The sequence below is a fragment of the Silurus meridionalis genome, chromosome 7 (assembly GCF_014805685.1).
Source record: "Silurus meridionalis isolate SWU-2019-XX chromosome 7, ASM1480568v1, whole genome shotgun sequence".
Lineage (NCBI taxonomy): Eukaryota > Metazoa > Chordata > Actinopteri > Siluriformes > Siluridae > Silurus > Silurus meridionalis.
This window is the reverse complement of record NC_060890.1, coordinates 14,789,500-14,805,350: the sequence shown is the minus strand read 5'-3', so window position 1 is coordinate 14,805,350 and position 15,851 is coordinate 14,789,500. Positions and strand designations below refer to the sequence as shown.

Sequence of the window (15,851 nt, the reverse complement as noted above, 5' to 3'; positions counted from 1 at the left end):
CACTTAGTAAACACTTTGGCCCATCGCTCAACGCACGCTGGGTTCTGATGTTTATGAAATGTCAGCTAATACAGTACTCTCCTGGTCCAGGCACAGCTTTTTTGTCTTTTCCCTCTCCCACTTTTTTCTCTCTCGCTCCCACTTTTTCTTCTATTCTCTGCAACCATTAGTCATACCGTTTTTTGTTTGTTTGTTTGTTTGTTTGTTTTTTTTTAAATATTTTTCTTTATCTGTTTTTCTTTTTCACCCCACTCACAATATCTCGTGTTGCTGTCTTTTTTCTTTCTGAAATGCTTTTTATTTTCTTTCTTCCTCTAGAAGTTCTACATATTCCTATACAGGCTGTTGGGTCTCTCAAGTTTCCTTTGCACTTCTAGTGTTCTTTTTTATCTTTTGTTCTGTTTTTATGTGGTTGGCAGTGGCACGGTGGAATGGTGTGGTTGTTGCAAAGTGGGCAGGATTTACGATGGATACATGCACACACCCTAAAAACACAGCTTTAGAAATATGCAGGATAGTTCTGTTTGCTCTGCTGGACTGCTCTATAATGGCAGACAGCACTTTGTGATTCAATCTGGACCTTGCAGTGTTAGAATCTTTGCGATTATCACTCATGCTAGTCTTTTCTCATGCGAATGACTTGTCCTGCTCCAGTCACACACTCTGTTTGCTCTGGCTTCTTGCTCACAGTTCACCTCCCCTCAGAGCTGAGGAATAAGGCCAGTGTAACAGCCTCAGTCTCTCTCTGGCTTCCATCAGATTTTCTTACTGATTTCACACTATGTGCTGTTTGCACACACAAACACATATGGGTACATGGGACTCAGATTTTTTAGTCTCTGGATTATATTACACAATTTTTGACCATAATTATAGTCATGAATCCCAGTTGGAGCTTGCAGAATTTGGGGGCAGATGCCTTGAACAAACAGTCTGATTTCTCCCATCCAGATTGAGGTCCAGAGCAGTCTGAGGGTGTCTGACTCATTGCCATTCATTTACTCACTCGATATGTCACTTATTTACTCATTGAGTGGCTCACTCGTTCATATAGGCACTTACTCGCTCACTCACTCACTCACTCACTTACTCACGAGTTATTTATACTTTCCCTTATACACTAATTTATACAGTCACTTATTCATTCACTCAGTTATTTTCTCATCTTTGTACTCACTCAATTATAGACATTTTTTTACTCATTGAGTCACTCGTTCATGTAGGCAGTAAGTTACAAACGTAACATTAATTTAATCACTTATATATTCATTTATACCCTTATTTATTCACTCACTCAACCATTTATACTCTCATTTAATCACTCATTAAATTATTTATACACACACTCACACACCCTCCCACTTGCTTTATCGCTTATATAAACATTCACTCATTTTTTACACTTTCATTTATTAACTTCCATATAGTCACACACTCACTTACACACTCACTCTATTCATTCAGTTTCAGAAAGTTCTTTTTAGGATAACTGGGGATCTTAAGTTTATCCAAGAAATACTGAATGCAACGCATCACTACACCTGGATGAGGCACCAATTGACAGCAAGCAAGAGCACACACACACACACACACACACACACACACACACGAATGTCATACATTGTCCATTTAAAGGCGTGTTATAAACAAGCAGAGAAGGAAAGCAGTTTCTGAAATTGTTAACCAGTCTGCTGAGATGTCAGTGCTTGATTTGGTCATGACCAGGATGTTTGGTTTATTCTGTTCAGCATCTGCTTGTTTATTGGGTGATATGTATGTTATACTCGATTATGTGTGTGAACGACAATTTCATTTGTCATAAAGATCTGTACAGCTGTCTACATGGCACAATACTCAAGTCTTTTTATAATCTGTTAGGACTGTAAATGTTTTAGAGCGTATTGAAAAATACACTGACAAACACAGATCAGGAATAGAAAGCACGGCGAGTGTAATTTACTCTTTTCCCTGATGAGCATGTCCAGCCTCATATTTGCAGCAACGCCTAATGATGTCGAGTGCTCAATAACACGGCCTCAGGTTGATTGATGATTCAACGTTTCTATTGATCCCTTGTAAAGAACAGTTTAATGACTTCATTTGTGTGGTGGGGGAGTTGGAGGAAGTGAAGCGAGCTTCCTCTCTCAGGAAGAGGCTTCACATTAACAGTTCATGCTAAGGATTTCTACAGTGATCTGCATTAAATCTGCCTCAGTTTCACTCACTGGTTGAGAGTTAAGTGGAAGTAGGAGAGTGGAATATTGTGCTGTAGTGTTGGCTTGACTGAGCCCTGCTGCTGGTGACAGGCTTTGTCCTCTTTGGGTCTAGAAGTGCTCTATAAGTGTGTTGGGGTAAACCAGGTTGCCTTGTTAATACAGCAGCTTGTGTCTTTCTTTTCTTTCTTCCTACACAACATTTTTATGTGAACTTGCACTATTTTGCTATATATTATGACATGGGTAATATAAAGAAATATTTATTATTATTATTATTATTATCATTATTATTATTATTATTATATATTATAAGTTTTTTCCATTATAGTTCCTTAATATGGGTTATTTGTGCCAACCAGCAGCCACTTCAGATGGAGACAAGAGGCAAAACACCTTCAGTTGACACGCTTTCAGCAGAAACGGCTGCTGAACGTTTATTGTGACTGAATGCTTTACCATGAGGCTTTTTTACTTGGTTATAAATGTAAACTATGTGCTAGTTTTAAATTTAAGTTTAAAGCGAGAATGAATTGATGACTAGTCACAATACTTGACTTAAAATTGAGCAAGAGGACTTGTTCAATGAGGGGAGCCTAAAAATAAAAGCAATTCCAGAAGTCAAATTGTTCTAATTTGAACTTAACCTCAAATTTAGGTTAATAGTCTGGTTCTGTGAAGCTTTTTTTTTTTTTTCCAAGATAATAAAAACTCATTTTACATGTAGCTAAGAAAGGATCTCATGAACAAAGTTCTTAGCTCATACTTCACACTCAAAAGCATATTCCATACACGTCTGTACAGATGCTTCTGATTAGTATATTGGTGTTTAACTCTATGATATGAATTTGCATTTCACTCCAGTCTTGCTGTGGTGTTTCTAATGAAGTGTTTTTCTCTTGTTCTATTGTAATCCTTGATTTAATTTCCCTCTAAAAGCCATTAGTTCCAAATTCATCTGTTCTCCGAGGAGGTGTATGCGCATTGCAACTGCTGTAATGGCTAATTAAGCATAGAGAACGATTTTGAAAATCATTTCGAAGTGCCTCCATGAGCGCTGAAATATAACCGTTCTAGCAGCTCTCCTGTAGCTTTTCTGTGGAACGTTGTATTTTTTGTTGTAACAGTGGACATATGCTACACACCTGCTACTACTTCAAATTATTGTCTGACTAGATTAGCTGGATTAGCTGGATTAAATGCATCACATGCTGGTTTCCCTGTAAGACAAATGGGAGTTCATCAGTGCTGCTGCTGAAAGGAAAAAATGAAGGGCAACCCTCTCAACACCAGCCCTGTGTGTGTACGTTCAGCCACTCTCAGAAGGCCCCATCTCTCCAAATATATCCATACCCATGTCCGAGGGGACACACATCTTCTCCCTTTGCTAATCTTAGGCCCACTTTCCTCTCTGGGTTCCGTAGTGGGTCACATGTCCCTCAGTACAAGGTTTACTAGCCTCTATATCGATCCACAGATGTCAATTTTACACATGCCGCAACCCTTCGATATGCACAATATCTTACGTACACAGCATGCTTTTTCTGCTTTTCCAACTGGCTGTGGAAAAAATGACAAGTACAACTTGCAATTTAAAAAATGATTGCATGATTATCTGTACATAGAAATCATTACCCATTAGGAATCATTGTAAATAAGAGCATTTTTGTTCTGCTGGGATTGTAATTAGACTTTTAATGTGATTATAATGTTATTATTGGGTTAGCTAGTCCTAAGAAAAAGGTGACTGATGTTAACAAGAGAGTTTCATGTGTGTTTATTCCTCTTTTAGTTATGTAACTGAATGAAACTGTAGAAATGGCATTTTGTGCACATAAATATGTTTATTTGTACACTTGAGAAAACTCTTTCTGTGTCTGTCTCAATAAGAAAGTTCAGGTGGATCAGTAGACATATTGGTCAGAGTGGCCAATGCTGCCTACTTATACAGCTGCTTCCTGAATGGATAGAAAGATTAAGACTGCGTTAATATATGTATTTATCATCAAGCAACGGCATACAGAGCAAAAAACCTGCATGATGGACTAAATTAGAAATATTCAGTAAAAGCCTTTTTTTGTTAAATAAAAAACAAGCTAAGAATGAACAGGAACCAAACAGTACATGGTGGTTATCCAAATATGCTACTTTTTTTCACTCTCGGCTACGGTTTTGTGACAAGAAATCCCGTTAAACAAGTATTCCAAAGTTAATGCGGGTACGAAGGGCACACAGGTGCAACCAGACTACGGCTGCTCCTGCACCAGAATTCCTAAGAAACATATTTTGCATGTTATGCAACAGCATCCAAAAGCTGTTTATGCAGACTAATTGTGTATCTATACAGATGAAGAGCTAGTAAATCCATTCAGTTCACACACTAAATGGACTAAAGTTTGTGTACACCTAATCATTTAGTCTCAATTTTGTTTTATATTAACCCCTAATCTCCTGGGAATAATTTTTTGTTCAGACACAGGGGTTTTAGTAAACTCAGGTCCTGATATATGCCAAGGAGGCCTGGGGTGCAGTCCAAATCTTACCAATAGACTTCAATAGAGTTAAGATCAGAGCTCTATTACAGGTCACTTAAGATCTTCCCCACAAAACAATGTAAGCCTTATCTTCACGGAACTGGCGTTGTGTTCATTGGAATTGTCAGGCTGGAGGTACAGGTTTGTGCTTCTAGTTGAAGTAAAGTGAAAATGCTATGCTATTACATCCAGAGACTTCCTATACGGTATATGTGGTAGCAGTTTGGAGACGAACTACACATGGCAGGAAAAGTAAAGTGTCCCAATACTTTTGTCGATATAAGCAGTCAATGATTTGCTTGGACGTTGTTTATAATTTATACTATTTGTATCCGGTATATTGGATGTATGTAAGAGATGATATAGAATATTTATTAACATAATGAATGAAAGAACAATCATATGACAAATCTATAGACATGCGTTCTGTGTGTTTGTCCTCCACTCTGGCTTTATATGGGTTTAGTTCAGTGCCCATGTTTGAGCTCGCCACACATTTAGGCGTCGCCTGTGCTCAGTGAGTGATGCTTGTCTGTATAAGACAAGGCGTTCGTGAAGATGTGCAGGTAGCACAGATACAGGCACATTTATAAATTAGAGCATTTACAGATCGAAACAAACAATTCCAGTGTGAGACGTATGAATGCAATGCTGGGGTTTGCTATCACGGTCTGGTTTGACACATTTTATAATACAAAGTGCCATTCTATTTTCTTGCATAGAGTCGTGATACAAATGATCTCCATATACATCTGCTTTATAGAAATTGCCAAGAGAAGATCACAAAGAATCGACTTGGATGTAAGTGTCAGATATTGACCAAAATGTTATCATGGCAGTTAGGTTAAAAATGAAAAAGGAAAAAAAACACTCATGACTGCATAAAAATGGGGAAAAATGGAAATCGATGCATATGAGTAGAGCACTTCTTGCTTTACAGCACTGATATTGTCTACATTGTAAAGGTTTCTATGGTGCCATTTCTACTGCAGTCAAAAGGGAGCCCGTGAAATCCCTGTTACAATTTACTGATCAGTATTGGATTTCAGAACAGCCATATCAAATTGGCACAAATCATACATGATAGTGTCAGATTTAGTGTGACTTGCTGTTCACACTTCCATGAAAAAATACAAATCTGTGTCCTGTATGAATTAAAGGATTTGGTTCTCCTTTTCCTGCAGTAGAAATGTAGCCATAGACACAAACACAATGGGGATAATTATATCGCTGTGTTGCACGAATGCATCAGATGCATCAATTTCCATTTTATTAATTCACCCATTTTTTGTACGCAGTCTAACTGAATGTTTAAAATTATATTTCATTTATTTTTAGTTTGTTTCTGTTTATGGTGCACCCTGAAATCTCTAGTTCCTTAGATCTAATTGTGACACATTTATCTCCGAATCACATTAGGCATACTTGAGCTTGAACTAATATAATCAATATTTTGTAGTATTAAATTACATGTTAAGCCTAACGATATTAGAGCTGCTAAATCAGACGTTGCCTGGTGATGGACAAAAAAATGAGTGGCTTCGTATGCCACTTGCTTTTCTGTTTGAGACACAACCTCATGAACAGATATAAATAAAGGGAGAAGGAGTGAAAGATAGAACTGAGAAAGAAAGAGATATTTGTCTTAATCTGTACGTCTGTGGAGTAAAAGCATTGCGTCCTGCCTATGGACAGAGTGGGACGCTATAATAACGGCAACATTAGGGAAAGAGCAGGATTGCCATAAACGTCTGAGGGAGGCTTAACAGGGTGTGAAAGATGGCGTAGGCTACAGAGCAGTGCTGCAGGGGGGAAAAGGCTGCCTGAAAGCTTTTTAATGACGCGCTCCACATTTGCCCACTGCCCTAATATGCTCACCGAGAGCCTCTTTCTGATGAGCCATCGCTTTTGTACTGATAATCTGCTGTGAATTTTCTCCTCAGGAACCATTGTGTGTATGTTAGTTTGTGTGTGTGTGTGTGTGTGTGTGTGTAGTCTGATAGATCTACATGTGGGATGCATTGTTTGCTTCTGTGCTTAGGTCGACTTGGTTGCCAGTTTTGTTTTTTGTTTTTTTCACAGGGGTGCTTTCATGCTCAGGATTTCATTATCCAGAATTCCCTTCACAGTCTTCAATACAGTAGTTTGAATTTATGCAGCTACACTGTGTATATTACACTCGTTCATGAGCGTGAACATGGGCTCTGTTTTTATTTATTTATTTATTTATTTATTGAATGAAAGCAGGTCCTTTTACACATTTGACATTTCATAAATTTGACAGTCAGGCTGATCACTCTTAGTTAAATTGCTACTGCAGCATTTGTTTTTCGCCTGTAACCTTTGTCAGGTTGTTTATAGCGTTGGTTCTGTTTGTGATCTGATCTCTGCAGAGATCCTCATCCATCTGACGTGCACTGTTCAGGGACGTAGTGTGAAATGAGCAATTCCACTAATTCGTTTCTCCTCTCTTATAAGCGTCAGATAGCAAACGTGAACGGAACTTTGGATGGGGAAAGCCTTTGTAGTTATTCTCAGTTTGTTTGGTGCCAAGGCTACGCTTACATAAAGAGCCCACGAGGGACTACAGCAGCCTTGAGCTCCACCAAGACCCGAAGAACAGCCATTCTCTACCCCTTCCTCTTAACTAACCTTAGATCAGCCGACAAGATAAAACTAGTTCTGGCTGGGGACAAGTGAGTCATTCAGCTCTTTTTTGTTTTGTTTTTTTGAGTTTCTGAATTATTTTAATGTGTACTAATTAAATAGGTGTTGGCATTGGTTACAAAGTCTCGGTCATTCTGAAGCTGATGATGAAAGTTTTATGAGTCATTTTGAGATTACTTCTTTTGTGATTTGTGCCCTGCAGCATAATTGGTGCAAGGATGTCAAAGTTTGTCAAGCATTTAAAAAGTTCTTAAACCTTTTACCATATGTATGGCATGGAATTGTATGACTATAAATGGCAATTTTTTTTAAGAGCCAGCTAGGAGATAAAACGACGGCAAGTGGGACACCAAAAGAATAAGTAGGCAGATCTTTGAAAGTCAGACAACTGCAAAGCCTGTGCAGGACTGATGACCCACTACAGATAAAGAGCAGCGGAGAAGATTGTGTGTCTGTGTGTGTGTGTGTGTGTGTGTGTGTGTGTGTGTGTGTGTGTGTGTGTGTGTGTGTGTATTTAAGTGGTTACACTGACATTTACTAAGGTTCTGTCTGGACATTTTCTTTTTTTTTTTCCTTACAGGGAAATCTATCAGGAGCATCTCTTTTCTTTATACATCAACACACCTCTATAAAACACTCCCGTTGAAACACACACATTCCTTATCCCTGCATGCGGTCTGGTGAGTGGTGTGAGAGCTGGCAGTGTGCCCTGAGAGGATTTTTTATTTTTTTTTAAAAGAGCATGAGGCTATATGACCTTGCCCTTGGCCTGTGAGGTAAATCTCTCCCAGAATACCAGAGTGAGAGATGGAGAAAGTGAGTGAGTCAGACAGCCTTTAGCTGAACTGTAACAGACCCAAGCTAATTAATCCCTCCTGTTTTGCAATACCATTAAGCTACAAGCTCTACTCCCACTTCAGTGGCCTTGTAGACTCTGATAAAGTGTCATAGAAAACCATACACTTATATAGGCAGAATATGAATTTTACATCACACAAACTCTGACTTTGCTTGAACTAAAGCATTTTAGAAAAGGGTGTTGGGGTTCAACATTTTCTTTATATAAAAGCAAAAAATAGTGCCTTAATCATATTTCTTAATTACTTAATCATAAGTAAATAAAGGTTATTATTTTATCTTCAGTAGTCACTTAATCATGGTGAGGGACAATGTGGAGTCTGTCCCAGGAACACTAAGCTTGAGTTGGGAATACATGTGAGGAAACGTAGAAACTGCGTAAAAGAATGTAAACTCTACAAAGATAGTTGCTTAGGACCAAACCATCATGGAACCGTCTTAATATTAATATTGTCTTATGAAATATAAGAATCAATGCATTTGTAAACAAACCAAGAGGTGTGTCTGTGTGTACCTTCTGGTTTTGGAAAGTTACTAAATGCTTCTCTTTCTTGCTTAGAAAACTTGCGGGACAGAAATGTACGCAGGAGTTTTTCCCATCGAAAGACATTGATGATAGAAACTATACCAAGATGGAGAGAGATGACAAAAATCGTGGCTCCCACATGATGTGTGTCAGTGTGTATAGGTTCAGGTATACATAGCAGGTAGGACAGTAGTGTTGCATATAAAAGTCCTGTTGAATGATTTAAATCATGTCCTGGTCTGTAGGCTCACGAGTTGTTCTTATTCATGAATTCTAGGTCAGAGCGTAACTATGCTGATGCTTTGCACACGTACTGTGACGTGCAGAGGCAGTGTAATATAAAACGTTTGATGTGTATGACCTTTAAAGAAGACAGGCAGTTACTTTGCGTATGACTAAATTAGTACCTGCAGTCGTGTCATGTTTTTCTGGTGTATTTGTAGGCCTTGTGGATCTACGGATCCACTCTGACATCACGCCATCCGTTCAGTGGGCTCAGGTGACCTGAAGAGTCCTTTTATGGTTATAATATTGAAATCCATCGAGCCAGGGTAGTGTCAGGCTGAGCGAATGTAATAGAACAAGATGACCATGTTACAAGACTGAATAGCTTTTTTTGTGCCTACTGTTATAGATCTGTAATGAAAGCCTATATTTTCTTGTGTTACTGGCGAGTCAGGCAGGACTGCACCAGGATCCCTGCTGTTGGCTGCGGCAAATTTGTTGATTGCAACAAAAACGCTTCACATTTGTGGGCTGGTAATTGAGCGAGAAATCCCCAAGCCTCAGCACAATCAACCTAAACTTTGGCTCTATATACACATATACACATTCATATACACACACGCCACCACATGGATGGATGAATGGCGTGGTGGCTGAATGAATATTTAATGTGTTAAATAAGCGAGTTCTCTTTCTGGGAATTGAAGTCCCTTTGAACCCTACGAAGGATCACCACCCTTTTTTCCTCTGACTTTCTGTTCCCACAAAACACACAGCACATACGCATACACTTGTGTGGTCTCATACCGGTGTCTGGATTTATAGATATTTGTTGATACTGTGTGTGCGTGCGTGCGTGCGTGTGTGTGTGTGTGTGTGTGTGTCTTCCACCTTCCGTCCCTCTGCCTTCTCTCTCTCAGGCATCCTAATGAAGGCATTATCTTGACAAGTCACGGAACACGAAGCGGCCGTAATTTCGGCATTATCACAGTGTTTGTGGTTCTGTGAACGTCCCTTATCAGCTCCAATAAAGGCAAAATGCGAAGCCAAGCTTTATTGTTTATTATTCGCTGGTGATAAAGAGGAAAAGATCGCTAGGCATTTTTTGGCTTTCCGCTATTGTGGTGCTCCCTGAAGAGATGAATGTGAGGTTCTGTTGAGACCCTGCAACGGATGCTGAGATGCTTTTAATGTTCATTCACAGTTGCTAAGGAGCATTAGCAAGGCTAGAAATCCTCGGCCAGGATAGTGATGTACCGATCTTACATTAGGCTTCTGCAGCTTAAAACTTAAACCCAATGTAATGATCTCTGCTTCAGGACCCGTTTATCTGTCCCTGTCTTGCTCTGAATCACTTCAACATGTAACACATTCAGTACATTGATACAGAGAGATTTGTGATGTGTTTAGCTTAATTATAGTGCTAATTTGAAGGTCGGTGCTGTGTTTCTGTGATTCCTGTGAGACGCGAACACCGTCAGTCACTCTTGCGTCATAGCATAAGGGCACATTGCTAACACAGCTACAAGAGCATGCTTCTTCTTTTTCTTTCAGCTGCTCCCATTAGGGGTTGCCACAGTGGATCATCCTTCTCCATACCCCCCTGTCCTCTACATCTGCCTCTTTAAAACCAACCACCTGCATGTCTTCCCTCACCACATCCATAAACCTCCTCCTTGGTCTTCCTTTTTTCCTCCTTTCTGCTGGCTCCATCCTCAGCATTCTCCTACTGAAATACCCCATGTCCCTCCTCTGCACATGTCCAAACCATCTCAATCTCACCTCCTCACCTTGTCTCCAAAACGACCTACATGCGCTGTCCCTCTAATAAACTCATTTCTAATCCTGTCCATCCTTGTCACTCCCAACGAAAACCTCAACATCTTCAGCTCTGCTACCTCCAGCTCTGCCTCCTGTCTTTTACTCAATGCCACTGTCTCTAATCCATACAACATCGCAGTTCTCACCACAGTCCTATAAACTTTCCCTTTCATTCTCGCAGATACTCTTCTATCACAAATCACTCCTGTCACTCTTCTCCACCCACTCCACCCTGCCTGCACTCTTTTCCTCACTTCTCTAACGCACTCTCTATTACTTTGCACTGTTGCCCCCAGGTACCTGAACACCACCACATTCTCCACCTCTTCTCCCTGCAACCGCACCGCACCGCACCGCACCACTCCACTGCCCTCCCTCTCATTCACACACATGTACTCTGTCTTACTCCTACTGACTTTCATTCCCCTTTTCTCCAGCACGTACCTCCACCTTTCCAGGGTCTTCTCAACCTGCTCACTACTCTCACCACAAATCTCAATATCATCCGATATATAAAAAACAAGACTGAAGTCATTACATAATGCTTTGTAGCTATAGAACACGCACTTAGCTCAGCTGGTTAGATGTGATGATGGGTACAAAGCCGTTGATGACAGTATTAATTTTATCTGTTTGAGTAGAGGGCTGGGGAGGTGAGAGAGCTGAACAGAACAACAGACTAAAGTGTTTCACTTCCTCAGTGTATTAAAGCAGAGATGAAGTGAGTGCTAATTCCAAAATACTATTAGCTGGTAACTCAGTGGCATTGTTGGAAATGCAACAAGTAGGAAACACAAACCAGCTTGAACATAAACCAAAAAAAAATTCTCCTCCACTAGTACATATCTGCAAACAAGGAATCAGAACCTGACCAAGTTAAACCATCTCACTGACAAATCCGGAGCCCTGAGATTTCCTCTGGACCTGAATAAAAGGTTTTCTAGGGCACAAGTTATTTCTAGGCATTTACATTTTCTGTGTGAGTATATATAAAATTGGCATGAGAGAGGCGTGGTCACTTGTCGCAGTACAACATTTCAGCAGTACAACTTTAGACAATAGCGAACAAAAAGTGCTGACAAAGCCCGAATGAAAACTATTATTATTAGAGTGACATTTCGGTGTGGGTGGCATTTCAGTTAACTTAAGCAACATGTCCTAAGGATGTGTAGAAGCCCGATTGACTGGTTGTTTTTTTTTCTGCCAGCAGCATCTTGACTGGATAATCGGTTTTGCACCGACTAACCAATATCAAATATTTTCTCACACCTGCTCTGCTTATCCAGTTAGACCACAATCCTAAGGTATGGCGATGTCATTTTTAAGCTGTATTTTACTAAATTACTTCAGTGAATCAGTGAAATTGCACACATTACTGATATATTTGTTCTCATTCTCATACCATGTTGTGGAACTGTTTTACTTGGGTACCCTTAACATCCTCTCTTCTCCTAACAGTCTATGTTGAAGTCTCATCTTTGCTTCAGTGGATAATCTCATGAAGGCTACAAATTTTTACGCAAGAGCTAAAATTGTCGAATGAAATAACTTCAGAAACACTGCATCAGTCTTCATCCTTCTCGTAGTCTTACTAGTTTGTTAAGATATTAAATATATTTTATTTGTGTCACTATTCCTTTTAAGGAGCATCTAACGAGATAAACGTCTTTTTTTGTTCTTACTTCTATACAGAGAAAAAGGACGGCTTGTTCTGCTTTGTCTCCTGTGAGGTCTGTGAGTTGAGGTGCACTCTTGTGCAGTGGTTGAGAAATGGGAAGTGGCAGTGTAAATCAGTAATGGCAGTGCAGATGTCCAATTGAAGAGACAGGAAAAGCTTTCGAGAGTGGCCATTAATGAAGAGAAGGTTCTGGCATTAGTCATAAACTAGGAATGAATGAACTGTTGGTCATGTGACTGAATTAATAATAGAAGGGTAGCGTGAACACACACACACACACACACACACACACACACACACACACACACACACACATACACACACACACACACACACACAAAATCAAGCTTTAGACTCATTTGTGCCTCTTTCTCTGGAATAAAGTTGGAGTTCCATGAATGGCAAAAGTGGCCTTTCCAATTGTCTCAGTGATATTGCCTAATTATAGTGAGGTCAGCCCATCTTTTTACATGACTGCATTGATCATTAGAATCAATATTAACTGACGTGTGTGTGTGTGTGTGTGTGTGTGTGTATGTGTGTGTGTATATATATATATATATATATATATATATATATATCATACAGAGGTTATTTTTCAAGACGGGTTCCACTCAGAACAGGCCTTGCTAGGGTGGATCAAAGAGGTTGAGTGCTGCTGATACTGGGGAGCTGCAGTTCGTTGAGAGAAACATGGATTCTGAAACATGATGCCCTCCGTTCAGAAACCAACATAAAAACGACCCCAAACACACAGCTAAGATGATAACTGCCTTGCTGAAGGTGAAGGTGATGGAGTGGCCAAGTATGTCACCAGACCTGAACCTTATTAAGCACCTGTGGGGCATGCTCAAGTGGAAGCTGGAGAAGCTCCATGTGTCTAACATCCAGCAGCTCCATAATGTCATGAAGAAGATCCCAGCAACATCCTGTGCAGCTCTGGTGAATTCAGGTAGTGCTACATAACAATGGTGCTCACACAAAATATTGACACTTTGGACACAGTTTTGATGGGTTCACTTAGGGTGTACTCACTTTTGTTGCCAGTTATTTTGACAACAATGGCTGCATGTTGAGATATTTTCAGAGGACAGTAAATCTATACTGCTATACAAGCTGCCGACATTGTCCCTTGAAAAGATTGAATAAAAATGGTTGCTGAATGTGAGGGGAAATGTGTACACAGTGTTGCACTGAAGCTACGTTTTGGACATACCAGTGATTATGCACTGATTTAAACATTTCTACAGGTGCAGTACAGGCTTGCACCCAACCTGAGAGTATATATCGCCTCTGTTTGTTCTACATAAATGTACTAAATCAAGTTTTGAATTCCTTATCTCATTTAATATCTCTTTCCAGAATTATGGTTTCGCTCCTCATTATATGGATGATCACACTTTCCGTGTTCTGTGTTTTTTGCTACGCACAAGCTGACTGTGTTTGTGTGTGTGTGTGTGTGTGTGTGTGTGTGTGTGTGTGTGTGTGTGTGCGCGCATAACATTTGATTGCTTTTTGTTTTGTGGCTCATACTGTCTCAGGTCATCTTTCAAATTGTCTTTATGTAGAATCAATGTTGAGGCCTGGAACACATCTCTACACCCTCATTTAATTATGTATCACATTTGGGCTGTGTGCGTGCATGCAGGCATGTGCATGTTAAATTGGGAGTGTGTGTAAGTGTTTGGGGTGTGTGTGTGAATTACTGCGTTTTTTTTTTTTATCTGTCCGTCTGTGTGTATGAGCTCTGTAGTGAAATTGGAGCATTGGTGATACCAGTGCACTGACGTGTCTCACTGGCGTCTCCGGTGTAATATAGTAATGGAACCTCCTCTCCAGTTTCACAAAGTGTGGGTGTGGGTGTGTTTGTGTGTACTGACAAAGAGGAAATGTGGGTCTTAAAATGCCAAAAGTGTGGTTTGGCTGGATAAAGTAAATACAGTAAGACTCTATCTGACTGGCTGGACTGCATTACTACTGCTACTACACACCCATGAAAGGTAGTTTAGCACCTATTATCTGTGAGCTAATTATCTCTTTAATGAATGACTTTAATTAAATCGAAGCTTGGATGAAGACTTATCATGAAAGGATTATCTGCACTATCTTGCCTTTCTTTAAAGCTTTAGTTGTGTATTCATTATACTGAGAGGTGATTAGAGTTCAGAGTGCTTTACTATGAAGGGAAATCAAAGGTGGTCTTGGATATTACATAGATGACCTTTTCTTGTTGTTAATAAAGGCAGAGAGAAAAGCAACAAATTGATGCAAAGAGTGATGTGGATGAATATTTACTCTGTCAAAAAGGTCACTTTTTGGCACTGCACATCCAAGAATCTGTCCTGAAAGGAACCAACAGAACTCGGTGTAATAAATGTAGTTCATTTTCTGTGTGCTTCAGCAGTGACTGCTACATCACCAGTTTAGTGTGGAAGTTTTTTTATTAAACAATAAAATCCAGACACTGCATAATTCTTCTAGTATATTCTGTGTAAATTAAAAACATTGTGTGTCTAAACTTGTCTTTTTATAGTTTGCCAGGGCATAGTGATTAGATCCATATTTAATCCAATAAATAAATAAACAACCAACCAGCCAAAAAAAGCTTTTCATTTTTAAGCCATGCCCACTTTGATTGTTCTGGATTGACTTTCTCCTCTGTAATTATTCTCATTTCTCTGTGCTTTGTCTTGTTCTTCCTGTGAGTTTGGTTTGGTGGAGACCAGACCGGAGAAGTGTGATCACCATGACATAGCGGGTGGTCAGTAGAGCAGAACAGAAGTGTATTCATAACTGCAGCCTTCCAAAGATAATCACAGTCCGGATCAGGGGACAGGATGAAATGCTGTTAGATTGGAGCTTTACTGCTTTATGTGTGTACGTATGGGGGTGGGTGGTGAGGAAGAAAGAAGCTCTGATGCAGCCTAAAGTAAATGAACCATGATGAGAGGCCAAAAGGGGAAAGTCAGGAGACAACAGGATCTGGAAGAAAACGTTCTCACCTATTTCACCTGCAGTCCTTTCTGGAGTGTCATTAATGCTATTCAAGTCAAGTCAAGAAGCTTTTATTGTCATTTCAACCATATATAGCTGATGCAATACACAGCGAAATGAGACAACGTTTCTTCAGAACCCTGGTACTACATTTAACAACATAAAGCTACATAACAGAAAGCACAGACCTGAGGACTAGAAAGTGTCCACGCCACATGTTGATAAGGTTCAGTGTGTGTTACACTTTTGTTAAATATGAATATGAAAATGTACAGGAAATCACACCCCCTACAGCAATGTACGTGAGTGTACTTTAAATAGCGACTCCACCTCAG

General features: G+C 39.8%; 1 protein-coding gene across 22 annotated transcripts in view; it reads left to right on the top strand.

Annotated features, from left to right (window-relative positions):
• The window catches only part of camk2g1 (calcium/calmodulin-dependent protein kinase (CaM kinase) II gamma 1), a 59,644-nt gene that overhangs the window by 7,623 nt on the left and 36,170 nt on the right, over positions 1-15,851 (top strand). For 2 of the 22 annotated variants that reach the window (XM_046853860.1, XM_046853856.1), the window contains exon 1: positions 13,155-13,474. The exons of 9 other annotated variants lie outside the window; for them this stretch is intronic. In XM_046853860.1, coding sequence (XP_046709816.1) covers positions 13,285-13,474 — 190 coding nt within the window. In that variant the 5' untranslated portion in view covers positions 13,155-13,284. Of the gene's footprint in view, positions 1-13,151; positions 13,475-15,851 lie in introns of those variants that run through there. 11 more of the 22 variants (XM_046853877.1, XM_046853873.1, XM_046853867.1 and 8 more) reach the window with 9 other exon arrangements.